The sequence below is a fragment of the Sorex araneus genome, chromosome 11 (assembly GCF_027595985.1).
Source record: "Sorex araneus isolate mSorAra2 chromosome 11, mSorAra2.pri, whole genome shotgun sequence".
Lineage (NCBI taxonomy): Eukaryota > Metazoa > Chordata > Mammalia > Eulipotyphla > Soricidae > Sorex > Sorex araneus.
The window spans coordinates 7050932-7070216 of NC_073312.1; the positions used below are offsets into that span (position 1 = coordinate 7050932).

Below are 19285 nucleotides of genomic sequence, written 5' to 3' on the forward strand. Positions count from 1 at the left end.
CTCAGGCCAGAGCCATAGTAAAGTGGGTAGGACAATTGCCTTGCACAGATGCAAGGCACACACACGAGATGTCCCAACGCACATCTCACCCACATGAGAAAGACCCATCAGCCCTGCACAGTCGCTCTAAGCCAGCTCTGCCAGCCCCGAGCCCGCCAGCCCCGCACGGCCAGCCCCGAGCCCTGAACCAGCTCCTGGGCCGAAGGCCACGGCGGCACCTACTTGGACAGTGAATTCAGCTGCTCCTGCATGAGGCCCTTGATTTCCTCATTTTCCGGATAATCACTGTAAGAGAAAAGATTTGGGACAAGTTCTTATCTCTTCGTCTGTGACTTTTAACTGTTATCACGTGTGTGTATGTGTGTGTGCGTCCATGTGCACACACGTGTGTGGTGCCAGGCCTCGAATGCAGGCCCCAGCCACTCCGGGCTCTGGAGTCGCACACCCAGCCCCTAAACTCTCCGTTTCTTCCTCCCAAAATGCTCAGCTGTTCTCGGTCAAAGCCTGGTTCTTGCCCCAGCTCCGCGGGTGGCTGGGTGGTCCCGGGCTGGAGCCTGGGCAGCAGTGAACTATCCGCCCAGCTAGGGCCCTGGCCCCCCGCACCACCTGGGGGAGCCCTGTCCCGCCCGCAAACCCGGCTCCAGACAGAAGAGTGGCCTCTCCTCAGGGAGCCACCAACCCCCTCAGGGGCTGCTTCTCTCCCTTCAACACAACACAGAGCGGGAGAAAGTACCCGGGGCCTCTCTGCTGACAGGAGTGGCCGTGAGGAGTGGTCTGCCCTGAGCAGGTGCTCCACACCCCAGTGCCACGCCAGGAGGCCTCCCTGTAAGAAGCACCTTTCTCATTCCACTGAAAACTCTCCAGAGCAGGTGGTGTTCAGGGCTCACTCCTGGTTCTGCATTCAGGAATCACTCCTGGGCGGGACTCAGGGACCCTTAGTGGTGCTGGGGACCAAACCTGGGTCGGCCATGTGACTCCCCAGCACAGTGCTCCTTAAGGTTCAGTCTGGCAGGCCCTGTGGGTTGGGCGAGTTGCCACTAATAAGAGCATCTGCAGCTGTTGCCCAGTGATCAGCCACTGAGGCTTCGTTAGGCATGAAACAGCTGCTGCATAAAGAGGAAGGCTAGCCCCCCCCCCCCCCCCGTGCCCTGGGCCCCCATTCCTCTGAGACTCCCCTCTGCCCTGCCCCCACACACCCCGGGTCCCCAATACCCTGTGTCCCCCATGCCCTGGACCCGCCATGCCCTGGGACTCAGTGGCCCTCTTCTCACACCCTGCCTGCCCCTGGCACACAGCTGCCCGCCCAGCACCCCCAGAACAGATTCCCAGCAGACCATGGCACTGCACCCGCCCCCGGCCTTAGCCTGCGGCCGTGCCGCACTCCCACCCCAGGGGAGGCACGGAGAAGAGTGACCGGCCAGGACTTACACCTGAGTGATGTCCAGCGTGTACTGCCCGTCCCAAGGCTGGTGCAGCAGGAAGGCTTTCAAGGCGAGCGAGGCCCGGGGCACGAGCAGGTGCGGGCACCACACAGGCTCTGCAGACAGAGAGAGAGAGCGGCCCTGGCTGAGTCACACGCCCCAAGGAGCAACGCCCACTAATAGACGAGGATGGAGGACCGGGAGCCGGGAGCCGGGAGCCGGCAGGGCCACACCCTGCTGCAGACGAGCGTCACCCAGGGCAGACGGATGCGTCCTCTCCCAAGACCGGTCAGTGTCCTGGAGGCCGCAGGCAACAGACATGACAAAGCTCGGGAATATTGGAGAGACTCAAACTGATGTCACCTGACCTGCTTCCTGGGAAACCCTCGGGGCTGTGGCCTCGGACCCCAAACTCCCGGGTCCCACTCGGGGTCAACCTGTGTGTGTGCTGCTAAAGTGAGCACAGGAAGGGGGAGGGGCGGGGGGAAAGGGGGAGAGGAGAGAGAAAGGAGGGAAAGAGAGAGGGGAGGAAGAGAGAAGAGAGAAAGAGGGAGAGGAGAAGAGGGAAAAGAGAAAAGAGAAGAGAGGAAAGGAAAAGGCAGAGGGAAGGGTGAGAGGAAAGAGGGAGAGGAGAGGGAGAGGAGAGGGTGAGGAGAGAGGAGAGAGAGGTGAAGGAGAGGGGGATGAGACAGGAGAGGGAGGGAGGGAGGGAGGGAGGGAGGAAGGGAGGGAGGGAGGGAGGGAGGGGAGAGGGAGAGGGAAGGCTCTGCTCTCTGACTTGGTCGGGCCCCCGTCACTGCCCGGTGCAGGGAGCTCTGCGCACTCACCCCTTAGCAGCCGCCCCGCAGCCACGACTCAGGCCCAGCCCTGGTGGCTGCTTCCCCCTCGGTCCCCTGCAGCTCACACAGGGTTAACAGCCCGCAAAGCCGAGGCAGGGCCGGGCTCGCCCCTGGGAGCCCTGAGCTCCGGGAGGGTTCAGACATGAACTCCAGGACGACAGGGCCCTGGCCGAGTGCTCCTCCACCTGACCGGGCTCGGGGAGACGGGAACCCCGAGCACGACAAAGGCCATTTTCTCAGGAGCCACTTTTAGTATCATGAAATGATAACGTTTGGATAGTGGGGCGACAGTACAGCGGGGAGGGCGTGTGCCTGGCATGTGGGCAGCCCAGCTTCGATCCCCGGCATCCCGTACTGTTGGGGAACCGGCAAGAGCAATTCCTGGGTGCAGAAGTCATACAGTAAGCAGAAATAAAAGGTTATGGTTGACTTCATGTTTTTTCATTTATTTTGTAATTTGGGCACGAGAAAAAAATATTTATTTAGATGAAATGGCTCTTACTCTTTTCTTTTTCAATTTTTGAGCCACACCCAGCAACGCTCAGGGGTGACTCCTGGCTCTGCACTCAGGAATTACTCCAGGCAGTGCTCGGGGGACGGTAAGCGATGCTGGAAATCGAACCCAGTCAGCCATGTGCAAGGTAAGCGCCCTCCCGCCGTACTATCACTCAGGCCCTGTGGCTCATACTTTTATTTCCACTGGAAGCCTTGCTGATCTTTTTAAAAAATTCAATTCTATATAGTTAAAGAGTTAAATCATGGATGAAATATTTCCTGTGTACTTTTCCAACAACGGAAAGAGATGAGGAACTCTCTTCTCATACCTAGGAATTTTCACCGTCATCCCATTACTCATCGATTTGCTCGAGCGGGCACCAGTAACGTCTCCACTGTGAGACTTGGTGTTACTGTCTTTGGCATATCGAATGCGCCACAGGTAGCTTGCCAGGCTCTGTCGTACGGGTGAGATACTATCAGTAGCTTGCCGGGCTCTCCGAGAGGGACAGAGGTATTAAACCCAGGTTGGCCTCTTGCAAGGCAAACGCCCTACCCGCTACTGCTCCAGCCACACTGTCTCCAAAATGTCACTGAAGCCGGGTCATAACCCGTCTCAGTGTGCCACCCCGGAAGGGCTGTTCTCTCTCTGAAGACGCAGTCTGGAGGCCGGAGTGAGAGTACCGTGGGGAGAGCACTTGCCTTGCAGGCGGCTGACCTGGGTTCAAACCCCAGCATCCTATATGGTCCCCCAAGCACGGCCAGAGTAATTCCTGAGTGCAGGGCCAGGAGTGACCCAAAAAGCAAAATAAATAAAAATAAAAATCAAGACGCAGTCCGGGGCTGGAGAGATACTGCAGGCAGCCAGGTGCCTGCTGGCACAGGGCCAACCTGGGCTCACACCCCAGCAGTGTACAGGGTCCCCCAAGCCCCACCAGGAGTGACCCCTGAGCACAGAGCCAGGAGCAGGCCCTGAGAAAGGGTTCAGAGTTCAAGCAACTACGCACGCCGTGACGACTGAGCACTGCCTCCCTGCCAACGCCCCTTTCCTCGCAGCCTGACGCCCAGCAAGGGTGAGAGGGCGGGCCTGGAGCGGAGGGCTGAGGGCAGAGGAACCTGCTCCGTCCTGGACGGGATCTGACTAACCCACCGTCTTCCTTCCCTTGGACGGGCGGCCTCCAAGGCCATGACTGCCCACGGCGGCTGGACCCTTGAGGGCCTCGCCCTTTCTGAAAAGTCACGCGTGGGCTACTTTCGGTGAAGTCCACAGCGCACAAAACGGGGAGCAGAGAGCAATCACCTCCCCGTGCTCTGGCCGGCCTGTGGTGAGTCACAGGCAGGAGTCAGAGCCCCGACACTCACACACGCCTTACCCGTGAGCTGCTGCTCGTCCATGCGGAAGCAGGCGCCCTTCATGGACATCTCCAGCACGCGAATGCAGCCGTCATCGGTGGCCAGGATCACCTTGTCCGAGGTGCCCCAGTCCACGTCCAGGATGCGGTACGGCACGTTCCGCCCGCTGCGCAGGCTGCTCACCATCTGCACCTGCGGGGACCCGGCCTCAGAGGGGCGGAGGCCGCGGGGCTCCCCAGTTACCCGCCCGCAGCAGACCGCCCTTACAGGGTCCCTGCGCTCCTCCCCCTCCTCCCCAGAGCCCCTCCGAGCACCCCGGGAGCCGCCCTACCTCCTTGGTGTCCCAGACTTCCGCCCCGTCGTTGTACATGGCGATTAGTTTCTGGTTCCCTTTGCCGGGAGCGAAGCGGATCTTCCTGACCCAGCTGCGCTGTGTCGGGATCCCTCTGGGCCAGAGAAACGGCGGGCCAGGCCCAGCGTGAGTGCGCGGGGGCAGGAGCGACGGCCCGCTCCTTCCCGGACAGCCCGGCGCCAGGAGACTTGGCCTCCTGGGACACAGGGGACACTGGACGGGAGAGGCACCCCCCCCCCCCCGAACCAACCTGCAAAAGTGTCCCGGCCTCTGGCCCGGCCACGAAGACCCACGGCCACCTCAGGCCCTTCCTCCCAGGACCCCAGGCACGGGCACCCACGGGGCGGCATGCACGGATTCCACAAGCCTCCAGAGAACCCACAGCAAGAAGCGACAGTCACTGAACGAAGGAGAAGAGCTGCACACCTGGATATCCGGCCTTTCAGGTCCCAGAAGTTGAGATTTCCGTCCGCGTCTCCGAGAACGAGCGTGTCGCCCTTCCACGCGATGCAGGTGATGCTCCCCATGCTGCCCTGCATGAGAAAGGGTTTCCTCTCGGGTAAGCGCCACCCAGCACTGAGCTCAGCCGCGTCGCAGCAGAGCTGGTTACTGGTTACTCTGCTCACTTGGAGAAACGCTCTCTGTTCACTCACAGAACGATCCTACGGTTCACGTGTTTAGCTCTCGTGCTATCCAGGAAGAGGAGAAGCTCTAAGCGCCAAACCACCTACCAAAAGACTGGCTCAAACGCCAAACACGCAAGCTCCTAGCGGCAGCCAAGGAACAAAGGGTAAAATGGACTAAAAAGCAGGATTTTGATGCAGCCGAGAAAGCTGCCAAATAAACAGAACCTCCAGACCTTAATTCGATTCTCCTGGCCACAGCACAACATGCTTAGTTAAGGATGTCTTTTCGGGCCTGGTTCGTCCAACGCACTGGAGCTGTGCGGGGAAGGGCCGGGTTTGCTCCCGAGGCCTCTGTGGCCCCAAGCGATGCTAGGAGCAGCCCCCAGAACGGGCAGCCCCTGAGCACCAAAGGGCATGCCCCCCAAAAAACAAAGCCAAGAACACTCTCTTCTGGAAATGCACTTTAATGACTAAGCTTTCCTTTCCGGGGAGGGGCCAGCCCCACTCCTTGGTGCTCAGGGCTCACTCCCAGCTCGTGGGTGGCTGTGGAGACAGACCTGAGTGAGAGGCCCCCGGAGGGTCTGGCGCCAGGAGGACGTGCAAAAAGAGTATGAGTAACTATTGTGAAGCCCAGTGCCAAAATGAAAATGGCTTAAAAAAATAAAAATGAGACGAGAAGCCCAACTTGGCCAGTTATTTCAATCCGACGCCATTCTCTGGAGCCACCTCAACCAATGAGAACACACTACCAGTTGTCAAGCTCATCCGCTGAATTTTCCCGAAACAGCATTCTAGCTTACCCCGAGCTCCCCGGCCAACACAATCTTACGAGAACTCTTTCTGGTTGGTTTGTTTTCTGTTTGGGGGCCACACCTGGCAGTGCTGGTGTGTGCGCGCGTGTGTGAGTGTGTGTGTGCGTGCGCGTGTTGGGGGGAGACTCCTGGTTCTGTGCTCAGAGGCTGCTGTTGCAGGAGGCGGGGACGAAGCCTGCACCACGGCCCGGGCGGGACTCACGTCGGGCGGGATGCGCGCACTGTCCTTCACCGAGTTCCCCTCCACGGTCAGGTGGTACACTTGGCCGTCGTTATCGGTGAACACGAAGTGCTCGCGGGCAGAGATGTTCTGACTGAGCTCCGATTTGCTCTCTGCCTCCTGCAGCAAGCTTTGGGACAGGAAACAAGTAATACAAAAAGGGTTTCTTTTCCCTGAAGTGACACCCAGAGTTCATTGACTCACCCCAAACAGACGCCTTACCCAGGAGGCCAAAACCACATTTAAAGGGGGGGGGGGGGGTGAAACTTCTCTTTCCAGCAAAGAACAGGGAATCACAAACCCCTTCCAGACAGTCGCAGTGACGAGGACGCGCACGGCCACGCTGACCCTCGGCAGAGCATGGGTGAGTCCCCAGGAGGAACGTGCTGCGGAGGGTCCCGGGGTCCCCAGCACTGTCCCAGTGGTGCCCTGGCTGGCGGCATGCCCCGGGACGCAGGGCGGTGGCAGAGGGCAGCCTGACCCCTGGCTGTGGTGCGGACGCACGGAGCAGCTCCCCGACGAACAGCGCACACGGCCGGCACACACCTGATCACCGATGACTCCACCACACTCAGCTCCGTGTCGGAGACCACGGTCTGGCGGGCCATGGCCTCCCGCGTGGCCAGCTGCTTCTTTCTCAGGCTCTTCAGGTTGTGTGAGGGTGACCACTCCTGTGTGGCAGAGACAGACAGTCTGACGGGCGGGGCTCCTTCCGGGAGACCGGGACCTGCTCCCTCAGGAGGCCACAAGGGACCCCACCCCCAGCTAAGGCTTGTTTCTCGACAGAAAGTCTGCACACATTAGAGCTCAAGGAAAAAGAGCCTCACGGTCCACTTGTACCTCCACATTTAACCGGCACAAGGCGGGAGAGTCCCCGGCGAGTCTCCCAAGGGCGCCTCCTGACGCCTTCCCGCTGCAGACGCCGAGAGAGCCAGGATGGTCCTGGTCTCCGACCCCTACCTCACGCACCCCCAGGAAGCAGGCACAGCCGGGAACCCCCACAGCCCCCAGCCCTCTCGTCTCACTGTCCTTTCACCTTCCCACCGGTTCACTCCAGGGCGTCTCACCTATGACCTTCTTGGATGTGCCATGTTTTTGGAACCCATGCATGCATGATTCACATGGATCAACACTAGCACAGATGTGTGTGTGTGACTGACAGGATCAGCACTAAACAGACGCGCGTGTATGGCTAACAGAATGGGCACCAGGACAGATGCGCATGTATGACTGACGAGATGGGCACTAGGACAGATGCGTGTGTGACAGAAGGGCACCAGGACAGATGAGCGTGTGTGACTCTCTCTGTTCTCTCATCAAAGGGCATCCGATGGCCCCAGGACCATGGGGACAGGTGGCACCGCTGACTGTGTGGCAGCCTAGAGCGGGTAGGGTATGGCCTGGCCACACTTCTTGCCACACCCACACCCGACGCTGCGACTGTTGGCCTGCGCGGCATCTCCCTCGGCCTCTGGGACCTGCCCCTTCCCGCGCCTGTCCCTGTCGAGCCTCCCACTCAGGCTCACGCCCTCAGTGCAGCTTCCCGCTGGCTCCCGTCTGTCCGTGCTTTCTCTGCAGTTCCCACAGAGCTCATCTCCCGGGGGTGCCAGAACAATCGGGGAAGGTGGCAGCAGCCTCGGGTGCCCCGGGGGAGCGCTGTCTGCTGCCACTTAAAGCACGTTTCCAGGGCCGTGCGGGAAGGCTGTGCGCTGCGCGTCCCTGAAAAGGGCACAACAGGCCAACGAAGCTTGGCCATGTCTGTCCTGGGGGCTCAGCTGGAGCCTTAATGCTTTCAGACACAGGGAAATTTCCTCTTAACGACCTGTCTTCTCTAGTTAGCCCTGAAAGTCGTGCCCTTCAGGAAAGAGCATCGATTTCCGAGTCATTAATCTATTTTCCTTTTCCAGCAACAGGTTTGAGCTTCCGATGTCCTTCCCGGACCTCAGAACACTATTCTTTTATGTTCGATTATACAAACTTTAACTTTATACTTTCCCTTTTTATATCGGAGTCCTTTGGGGGGAGGGGGCAAGAAGCGTTCGGGAGGCCCGCAGCCTCGATGGCAGTCCGCAGGCAATGGGCCTGTGGTTCAGTGCATGGAGGGGCTGCAGTGCTCAGACCCAGGCCACAGCAGGACAGCCTTCAAGGGCCACGCCCTGTGACACTCAGGTAGTGCCTGGGGCTGACCGGGGGTGGGCGCAGCCTCGCCTGTGCCCTAAACACTGCACTGTGCCCTGGCCCCCAACCTCAGGGGCAGCCTGTGGAGCTGGCTCTGAATGGGATATTGATCCAGTACTTCGCTCCCAAAGCGCATTCTCCCAACACTCCCCCATCTGGTCTGTCCCTCCCCTCTGCCACGTGCGAGGTGCCCGATGCCCATCCGCTAACGGGCTCTTTCTCAGGCGGCCGCTGCCTGCTCCGAGCGAAAGCCTCCCCGCTTTCGTCTCTGTCTATGGTTTTAGGAACTGCGCTGACCACCAGGTACTCTGGCCTCTTCCCCAACCCCCCCCCACTATCCTGGCGCTGCGAGGCTGGCCTGCCCACTGCAGCCCGCAGCCTCTCCCAGAGGCTTAGAGTGTGTTTATCATCCTCCTCAAAACACGTCAAGGAAACCTTCATTAGCTTTAACCCACCCAAGAAAGTAAGAGCGACTGCTGCCCCTTACCTGAATCGTCTCCCAACACACATTTTTAAGAAGCAAGTAGATAAATGCTGCCAGGTTTCTGGGTGCAGCTAAAGAGAAGCCCGCGCGCCAGACACGCCCGCAAACTCTCTCCCCCTGAGCCTGCCTTACCAGGGCGGTGATGGCGGGGAAGTTCCTGGACATCTCTCTGAGGATGGTGCACGTCCGCACATCCCACAGCTCCAAGGGCTTATCCTTGAATACAACGGCCAGATACTGCCTGGAATAAGCAAAACCGCTATGTAAGCCCCCTTCCACAAACAGCTTACGCTAGACAGTACACACTTTAGAAACTGAAAACGAGAAAACTGAGTCAGAACACTGAAACGGCTCTAGCCCGGAGAACTGAGCGACGCGCCACTGAGCCCTCGGGACTGACAGTCCTGAGAAGGTAACGCTCCGAAGCGGCCCCTCGCACCCAAATCCCACCAGGAGCGCAGGCAGGCACGAGCTGGCTCCCCCACGGTGATGGCCTGAGCGCGCCACCGCCCACCTTCTGGGTGCGGCTCCAGGTCAAGGTAAAGGTGAAATGCAGAAACGCCGCAAGCTGCTCACACATGGGAGTCGGGGAAACGGGAGGCGCCCGGGTGCCAGCAGCCAGGGAGGGGCCTCACAGCCCCCCGCGCAGCCTCCCCCTTATCTCTAAGATGCTGCTAACAGGGCGGAGAGACGGCTCAGAGGGTGGGTGGGCTGCGTGCTTGTGTCTGAGCACCCGGTGCTAGGTGCCCGGCAGCACATGGAGCCTGGGGTGGGGCCGGGAATGGCCCCTGAGCACTGAGTTGGGAGCAGCCCCGGGCCCCACTGGCTGAGGCCCCCTTCTCCCACTAACGCAGAACAACAGGCTTTGTGACACAGATATCAATATTTAATAAAATATTGACAGCTGAAACCCAGCAACAGATAAAAGTGCTAGTGAATCGAATCATAATATGTCACGACCAAGCCAACTTTATCAGGAAAGTGAAGTTGATTTAAAACTTGAAAAATCAATACTGGGAACTGGAAAGTTCTTCAACCTCACAAAGGGCATCTACAAAATCTCCGCATGAGCATTTTCCTTAGTGCTGAAAGAGTAAACGCTGTAAGACATCTAGATGTCAGTTTTCATTTCTCCTGATTCATGCACTGGAGGCCCTAGTCAAGGCCGCACGGAAGAACCCCGGGACACAAACCCTGGAAGAAACACAGGTGCAGAGACAGGCAGGGGAGACGTCTGAGAGGGGCGGAGCACATGCCTTCACGCGCGCGCGCGCGCGCGCGCGCGCGCACACACACACACACACACACACACACACACACACACACACACACACACACGCCCCAGCTCAGGCACCCCGGAGGGCAGCAGCGGACACCCCCCAGAATCTGTCCGTCAGAACAGAAACGTGTTTACTAGCAACAGTGTCCATAAGGAAAAGCTTAAGAAAACCACCAACATGTTACCGGAACTATCAAGTTTCGAAGGAGTGCAAGGGCAACATCAAAAAATTAAATCTTTCAGAAGTTAGTGACTAACTGGCAACTGAAAGTTCTTAAAAACCTATCACTTATAATAGCATCAAAGAAAAAGAAAATTAACAGACAACGGGAAAAACCGTGAAAACTAAAAAATATGATTAAAAGAAATCAAAGTGATAAATCAGTGGAGAGCTGATTACCATGTTCAGGAAACACTCTCCCCTCCATGACTGATGGAGCCAACGCAATCCCAACTCAAATCCGAGAAAACGTTTTAGAACTGCTAAGATGATTCTAAAATGTACATGGAGGGGCCGAAGAGAGAGTACAGTGGGCAGGGCGGTTGCCTTGCATGCAGCACACCCGGGTTTGATCTCTGGCATCCCGTATGGTTCCCTGAGCATCATCAGGAGTGATTCCTGAGTGCAGAGACAGGAGCAGCCCCCTGAGCATCGCCAGGTGTGACCCAAGAAGCCAAAATTTTTTAAAAAAGTACATGGAAATGTAAAGATCTAGAAAAATGAACCCAACTTTAGAAAGCAAATTCCTTTCTTTATCCTTTGGCAGGTTTCAGTCACTCTCTTTAATAATCTGGTTTTATGTTTGCTTAGAATAAAAAATAACAAATTAAAATGAGCCTAAATTATAAAGAGCAATTTCACTGAATAAATTCATGCTGAAGTCAAAGTGCATAAAAATTTCATTAAATAATAAGCATGCTCTTAGTGAAATAGGCTTTTACATCAACATAGCTAACCTTGTTAGGAATAGAGAATTACAAATGACGGCAAATTAATTTTCTACATAAAATATGTTGACTAAATGGCTAAAGTGCACTATTTGCCATCTCTAAAAAAAAAAATCACATATATTTTAACATACATATTTTTTAGATTAAAAATAAAACAGGGTCACCCTGAGCAGAGCAGGCACAGCCCCCCGAGCCCCTCAGGTGTCACCCCCAAAACCAAAATAAATAAGAAATCTCTCAAGAGTCCACTATGATATTTTCAGGTTGAAACTTACTTTAAATGAGATACTTTAATCATTTCGATGGGTGATTCGTCACTGCCTCGTTCACCTCGAAAAGCAATGCTCCTCCCTTTAATTGCAAATATTAAAGAAAATGTGAGACGGTACATAGAACACGCAAGAAACAAGGCTTACTTTATACTTTGATGAACGCTACTCTCTAGTCCAGCATTTCTCAACAGGGGGCCACACTGGCCCCCAGCATGAAACGAGGGAGCCAACCCATAGGAAAGGCCCTCGGGAAGGAAAGTGGGGCGGAAGGGCCCCGGGGGGCCAGGCTGAGACACGAGCTCAGGCCCACTCTTCATTCTCCCGTTCACTTCATCTTAGCTGCTCTCCATAATCCAAATTCAAAAGTATTTTCAATACTGATTATAAGCTACAGACCACTAACAATTTTATGATTTTAGAGAAAGACATCTTCATTGTCAGTGTTTCCTTCTATGGTCTCTTTCAAACACCGTAAGTTTTAGGCAACTGAAAACGTCAACCTAATGTTTTTGTATAGTTCTGGTAGAGCAAATATCTATTGTATAAACTGCCGGCATACTTAAAGCGATATAAACATTCTCGTGCTGAGAAACACTAACTAGAAGAAGAAACACCCTTGTTTAAAGGTGTACGAGTTCTTGTCCCATGGGCAAAATACACAAAGAAGTGATTTTGACATGTTCTATCAAAAGGTCGCTCTAAAGCTGCCTGAGGATCAGAAAACTTACTGAGAAGTCTTTATAATTAAAACAATGCAAGATCTATCAGTCAGAACTAATGTATTTCGGCATCTTTTATTTACTAAATTTTTATTTCCATTAAACAAAACCCATGCTCAATACAACGGGTGGCCCTGGGCCCACCCCCTGTGGGATTCACGTCGCTGCTCACTTTGCTGACTTTCCTGATGCTACAAGCTCACTCCTTAGAGACCCTTCGTAAGTGTCTGCGCTTGTCAGATTCAAAGCTGCCACTACCGGGGGTCAGTAGCAGTAACTTACACAGCTGTTCCCCAAACGTCTATCTGTGAGAGGTTCTAAGTTACCCAACAGTCCTAGCCACCAGCCAATCTGAAAACGGGAGCAACTTCTTAGTAAGAGGTACTAGAGGACCACATCTCATCCCCGGGCTGTAAGCAGAGGCCGCAGCGGAGCACGGAGGGCTGGGGGCGGGGCCAGAGGGCAACACTAGGCTGCGGTGGAGCTGGTCCCTTGAGCTGTCACAGTGTACTCTGACCCACAGAACAAGTGGGACTTGGAAACACTGAGAGCATCCCATAAGGAAGCGGCCATGTACGCGATCCGTGGGACACAGATACAGACTCACAGATACCGTACTGGTTAAAATTATAATATGCTGGTTTTAAAAATCAATTTGAAATCACTGTCTATGCTGTAGTGTCATTTGAAACCCTCACGTTATTGTCCTCTTTCCAAGGCCCTCATCTGGAGACTCACTGGTCTCTGACAATTCTGAACAAGTCTGTTTACTAGAACGTTTTTCGATTATAAACTTTTTAAGTTCCCAAACTAGTTCCTGGAACCCAATCATGAACAACTGTGTAACTCCATGGGGACCACATTAAAAAGTGTCCAATTTAAACTACAGGGACCAGAGAGACCTGACCGGGGCTGAGGGCACCTGCCCTACCTGAAGCCGACTGGGCTCAGCATCAGGCCCCGCATGGCCCTGAGCACCATGGAAGAAGTCCTGGGGCAGTGCTGGACCCCCAGTACCACTGGGAGTGGCCCCTTCAGTCCTCCCCGCAAGGAATCTGATCTTTAACTTGTTAAGAGTTTATTACAGGGGTCAAAAATTTATTACAGGTTTAAAGAAATCAATCCTATCTAACTCCAAAGATTTATTTTAAGTCTGTGATTTTAGTTCTCTATAATTAGGAGCCTAAAAGCAGAACTTCTATTGATAATTCTGGTCGGGCTAGTGGTCCTCATTCCCATTCCACCACGCACTGCGGTAAATCTCCAAGCAAATGACAATGACTCCTTTTTAGGGTAATTATTGCAGACCAGAAAATGAGTATGTAAGCACGTCAGGCACGAGACAGGGCGGAAGAGTGTTAGCGCACCTTTTACAAACAGCATTTCTGTCTCCCTCACAACAAACCACTCTGAATTTTCAATGGTCCAAACACCCACCTGTGGGAAGATCCACCAGCTGAAGCTCGTTTCTCACTAACCCCATGTTGTTGGGCGTTGAAGTTGCGAAAGACAGGAAGCCGGTCAAGCTTGTCCACTCGATGCCCCTGCAGAGAGAAATTGAACAAACACGAATGCTTCGTTTGCGTGACACCCTTATCTGAAAGCAGGTTTCCCAGCAGCATGCGGCAAATTCTCGGCACACACCACGGCGTAATCAATACATTTATCCAACTGTCCAGACGTCTGTGTCTCGATTTTCAGCTGGAGGAGCCGCACATACTGCCGGTGTCGGCACGAGACGCTGGAGGGCCTGGCCTAAATGCTGTCCCCTTCCCACGGGTGGCAAGACTCGGTCCTACTCGGTAAACTGGGAGTGGGGGCAGTGCCGGCTGCCTCAAGGGGAGGGGAGAGCCCAGGAAGGACACACGCAGCACGGTCCTTAGCACAGGGGCAGCACCAGGGAACTACGAGCCAAAGCCTGGGCTGGAAGGCACAGCAGGAGGAGAAAGGCGGGGAGAGAGCAGACAGACAGACAGAGGGGCGGCGGAGAGACGGACACCCCAGAAGAGGCCCCCATGTCTGCTGCGCGCCCCAAGAGCTGAAGGCCCACCGCAGGGGGCACTACCACGCCGTGCGTCTCAGAGGCCCGGGAGGGGCAAGGCGTAACGTGGGGGCTGCACCGGCGAGCAGGGTGCCGGAGAGCTGGCACAACGGGCTGGGCACGGGCGCTGCATGGCGCAGGCCCGGGTTAGGTTCCCAGCACCACACAGTGCCCTGAGCACACTGGAAGTGGCTTAGAAACGACACGTCCTCTGACAGCGTAAGGCGGCAGCGAGGGCTCGGAAACTCAATGCAGTCAGGGCTGTGATGCCGAAAGGGCCCCCGTCTCCCTTTCAGAAAACCACTCGGCTCAGAATGGGCAGCCGAAGGTTCATTGCAGAGCTGCCCCGAGCACTGGGCAGGGAGCGGCTCCCGAGCACTGTGGGCTGTGTGCAGAGGACGGCGGGCCTCCCCTCTGCTCCGGCCAATAGTCCGAACATCCCACAGCGGGACACAAAGCAGAGTCGCCCTGCTGTCCCCGTCACGGTACAGGCGTCACACCCCCAGGCTGCCGGCGCAGGAAGCCCCGGTCCGGATCCTTTCCTGGTGCCGTTTCAACAAAGCCACGACGAGGCTCGCACCGGCAAGGGGCACACGCCCACTCTCCATGGGCCGCGGCCATGCACCCACCTGACCTCGCAGGAGTGGACGCTCAGCTCCTTGTGCAGCAGCCCGCTGGTGAGGTGGTACACCAACACGGAGCCGGTACTCGTGCCTGCGGAGACGGGGGGGGGGAGAAGACAGTCTGGGCAGCCTCACGGGCCCCGACACGCTCGGCCCAACACGCGCACAGCTCACACATCCGCATGTGCCTTAACCCTGATAAAGCTGTTACAGCCCCAGCTTCAATTAAAAAAAAAAAAAAGTCTCACGGAAACACACAGTATTACACCTATGCATCATCTATTCCATAATCACACCTCCTGGCACTGAGAAATTAGCTCAAGAGTTACTCCAACATTTATTAAGCTGACATCATAATGAATGCACGATGTACATGAGCAAATTCTAACTTAATCTGTCTAGGAAGTTCACTAGAAATCAATAGCTCTAGAGAAAAATTTGGGTGACATGCCCGGAGCAGAGCCAGGGACCGAGGGGCACGTCAAAAGACAGGTGGATGAAAACGGGGTGCAATTTAGGCCACACTCGGCTGTGCTCAGGGGTTCCTCCTGGCTCTGTGCTCACAGATAACTCCTGGTGGGGCACGGGGGCCGATCTGGGGTGCTGGGGATGGAACCCGGGTCCGCCGAGCGCATGGCAAGTGCCCGACCTGCTGAACTATCTCTCTGGCCCCCAAAAAAAGTCTCTGCAAGACTCCCGTGGGTCGTCTCCTCCGAGGCTGTCCCGGCAGCCAGCAGGTGTGAAGCTGCCCCAGGGCCCAGGGCTGGTACTCACCCACGGCCAGCAGAGGCTGATACATCTGGATGTTCTTGGTGGTCAGCGGTGGGCACATCCGGATGGCGAACTGCGGCGGGGGCAGCCCTGAGAGCAGCCCCGTGAGCAGGAACTTGAGCTGCACCTCCTGCAGGAAGGGGCTCCTGGGGTGCTCCTCCCCAGCAACCGCACTCTGTCCTGATTCATTAAAAAAAAAAAAATACATATACCTTAATCACACACGTGCTGAGCTGAAGACTCAAACTCTTGGTGGACAGGCTCCGAGTCTGAGAAATGCCCCTGAAGGGGCCGGAGCGATAATGGGACAGATGCTTGTCTTGGCGGTCCGTCCACCCGGGTTCAATCCCTGACACCCCACGTGGTTCCCCGCCAGGAGTGATCCCTGATCGCAAAGCTAGGAGCAAACCCTGAGCACCGCCAGGTGGGCCTCAAAAAATCAAAAGAAAAAAAAAAAAATGTCTTGAGGTCTGGAAGGTGAGATGTGGAGCTCTCCGGGCCCAAAGTCAAGGGCAGTGCTGCTCTCGGCTCTCGGACTCCACCAAACGGCACCTCCGCTCAGAGGAGGGACGTTACGGGGGGCGGCTGTCCAGTGACGGTCCAGTGCTGCTGTCCAGTGAGGGGCTCTGTCCTCGAGGATGCCCCACCGCAGTCCAGCTCCCTCCTACCAGGGCACCGAGCACTCAGACCCGAGCAGGGATTCCCGGGAGAGGGCTCTCCGCCAGGTCCCGTGGACTGGCAATCACAAGCACCAGCTCAGAGAACTCATTTCAGTTCCTAAGGACAAGTCTGAGTGTGTCAGTGTAATTATGTTTTAAGCTTTCAGATTTAATTAAGTTTTCTAATCGAATGCCTCCTATATGATAAATACAAAATATGGATTCCTTATCAAAACATGGACTGGAGCGATAGCACAGCAGGTAGGGCGTTTGCCTTGCATGCAGCCCACCCAGGTTCGATTCCTCCGTCCCTCTCGGAGAGCCCGGCAAGCTACCTAGAGTATCCCGCCCGCACAACAGAGCCTGGCAAGCTCCCCGTGGCGTATTTGATATGCCAAAAACATTAACAAGTCTCACAATGGAGACGTTACTGGTGCCCGCTCGAACAAATCGATGAACAAAGGGATGACAGTGCTACAGCACTATCAAAACAGAAACTGTCCACCTCAAGAGTTATCTAAAGTGGCATTATTTTGAGATACAGCACTTGTACTTAGGTTATGAAGTCTGAAAATATCACTTGCATCACCTGTCATCCCATTGATCTTTGAAGTCTGAAAGTAAAAAGATGATTCTGATAAAACTATTCTGATAATAAAAGTATGTGCAAAGGCCCACAAAGTCAAGACCACTAAGAGGAGATGCTAATCTTCTTCTCCCAGTCACTGCTGAACACTGGATTCAGTTGTAAAAAAAAAAAAGTACAGAATGGGTGTGAGGGGCAGGAGTGAAAGCACAGGGGGAGGGCGCCTGCCCTGCACATGGCCGACCTGGCTCCAACCCCAGGCGTCCCATACACCACTGGGAGTGATTCCTGAGCGCGCAGCAAGCCCTGAGCGTCGCTAGATATGCTGCCCCCTCCCCACCCCACGCTTCCCCTGCAAGTGACCAAAAAGAAAAAAAAATTGTGAGTGAGCAGGTCTATGAATGCACAGAAACTGTGGAAGGGAAAAGGTGAATCATTACTAAATTGCGAGTAGCTCCAAGTAGTCTTTGAAGACTTTAGAGTTGTTTTAACAGTATTATCTTACGATCTGTGAGATGTACAGAAAAAGGCCACCCATTATGACCCTTTCTGACCTCAGAGAGTGGCTACAGCTCCTTACTAACCAGAAACGGGGGCGAAGAGCGGAGCCCTGGTGACCTCCAGCCGTCCCAGCACCCCCCCAGGCAGAGGCGGCAGATCGGGGATGGGCGAGAGCGGCCTTGAGAGCAGCCTTCACCCGAGAGTGGAAATCACGCCTCAAGGGGAACTGAATCACTTTCAATTACCACTAAGTACACAGCGAACTTCAAATGAAAACTGTAATTAAAAGTTTTAATTAAAATGTTTTCAAGCAGCAAAGCTTTCTCTGATACTTTTTAATCAACTATGTTGTCATAAATTGTCATACAATCCAACTACTTTGTCCCTTAAGAAAATTGTCATTTGATTTTTCTACGCCAGAGAAGCCTGTGTTCTCTTCTGAACAGCTCTGTCTCGCTTCCCACCCTTCCTTCTCTCCTCTTACACATCTAAGTGAATCTCTTTCAATAGAACATGTCTTCACACACACACACACACACACACACACATACACACACGCACACATGCATGGATGCACGCACACACGCACGGCATGGCATTTCAACTTCCTATGGGGTTTGTGCTACTGATTAGTTCTGTGCATATTTGTTAACATTTTTCACTTGAATATTTTATACTAAGCTGCTGCTAAGGTCAATTAACTTGGAAAATTGTTTTACTGATGAAATTAACATCTGCCAAACAAAAATTCTTCAAATGAATTTATGTCTGAAAAATAGAGAAAAAATTTAAACACGCAGATGTGATGCAACAAGTGCTTCCCCTCCCAGCAGGCCGGGCAGGCGGGTCTAGCCTGAGCTCTGCGAGTGCACGAGGACAAGAGGCCCAGGGCCCAGCGCCAGGCTCAGACAAGCTGGTGGACGCGCATCTGGCTCAAGGACTGTGCTGAGTGCTAAGAATACGAGGCTAAGTCCTAGCCCTTCCCACCCCGGTGGAGTGGTGATTTATCAGAGGGACTGGAAGAGAATGCACATGGTCCCAAGGGAGCCGGTAAGCACCAGGGACCACAGAGAACACTGACATAAAGCTTGTCTGAGATGAAAGCACAGCAACAGTCGACTGGAACACTGCATCAGCGGCAGCAGGAAAAGGAGAGAGGAAGCGAGGATTTCATCCTGAGCCAGAGACCAGGGGGTATGACGGCCGGGAGAATTATGGAACCGCTGGCTACATCCAGTAATTACCTGCCTTGATGCCGTCTCTTTCATTTCCATTAGTCTCTCGTGGATGAACAGTTTCTAATTCTAACTACGACCAGGCTAACGATGGCTAGCACTTTTAATACTCCAGTATTTCACACCGCTCTTATTTCAGAAAGAATGATTCTCCATTTCCATTTTCTCAAGTACCGACTTGACAACAATCGCAAATAACAACCCAGGCGTTTTCCTCCCAGCGGGATTCCCGATGTCTCGGAGCGCTCGGGGAAGAGCTTACCAATCATGTTGTCCAGGGAGAGGTCTGGGAGTTTGCTCTGGAGCACGCCGACGGGGATCCCGCAGAAGGACACGGGGGAGTACAAAGGTGACACGCCGGAGCTACTGCCAAGACACAGGGGCGGAGTCTCACACGAAGACATCTGCACCCGTCAGCACGCAAGCCGGGCCCTCCGCACCCACGGCCACTGTTAGAGCATTTATTCATCCACCCCCCGGCCCCCTTTGTGGAGAGGGGCACACTCAGAGGTCAGGAATTACTCCTAGCTCTGTGCTCAGAGATCACTCCTAGCAGTGTTCGGGGGGATGACCCCGGTTGGATCGCTAGCACCACATACAGACCCCTGAGCCTCATCGGGGGTGACCCCTGAGCACAGAGCCAGGAGTAAGCCCAGGAACTGCTGGGCATGGTACCCAAACAAAAATGGTGTTATTTTTTATGGTACGAGGTGCGTCATTTCCAGCTGGCAATAGCACGTTCGAAGAGGAGGTGGGCCAGGAGACGGCGCGGCGGTTAGGGTGCAGCCCAGGCCCCCGGCGGCTTCGCTCCTGGACCACACGTCCCTGCAGCATCGCTAAGTGCAGCCCTGGGGTGGGCCAGGTCACC

General features: G+C 54.9%; 1 protein-coding gene across 3 annotated transcripts in view; it reads right to left on the minus strand.

Annotated features, from left to right (window-relative positions):
- WDR11 (WD repeat domain 11) overlaps window positions 1-19285 on the minus strand; it is a 43685-nt gene that overhangs the window by 6237 nt on the left and 18163 nt on the right. For 2 of the 3 annotated variants that reach the window (XM_055119295.1, XM_055119293.1), the window contains exons 9-21: window positions 18680-18783; window positions 15440-15616; window positions 14672-14756; window positions 13439-13545; window positions 11286-11361; window positions 8913-9021; window positions 6665-6789; window positions 6101-6248; window positions 4887-4993; window positions 4440-4554; window positions 4129-4300; window positions 1429-1537; window positions 223-285 (exon numbers count right to left, since the gene is read on the minus strand). In XM_055119295.1, the coding sequence (XP_054975270.1) occupies window positions 223-285; window positions 1429-1537; window positions 4129-4300; window positions 4440-4554; window positions 4887-4993; window positions 6101-6248; window positions 6665-6789; window positions 8913-9021; window positions 11286-11361; window positions 13439-13545; window positions 14672-14756; window positions 15440-15616; window positions 18680-18783 (1497 nt within the window). The remainder of the gene's footprint in view (window positions 1-222; window positions 286-1428; window positions 1538-4128; window positions 4301-4439; window positions 4555-4886; window positions 4994-6100; window positions 6249-6664; window positions 6790-8912; window positions 9022-11285; window positions 11362-13438; window positions 13546-14671; window positions 14757-15439; window positions 15617-18679; window positions 18784-19285) is intronic. The other variant, XM_055119294.1, reaches the window with a different exon arrangement.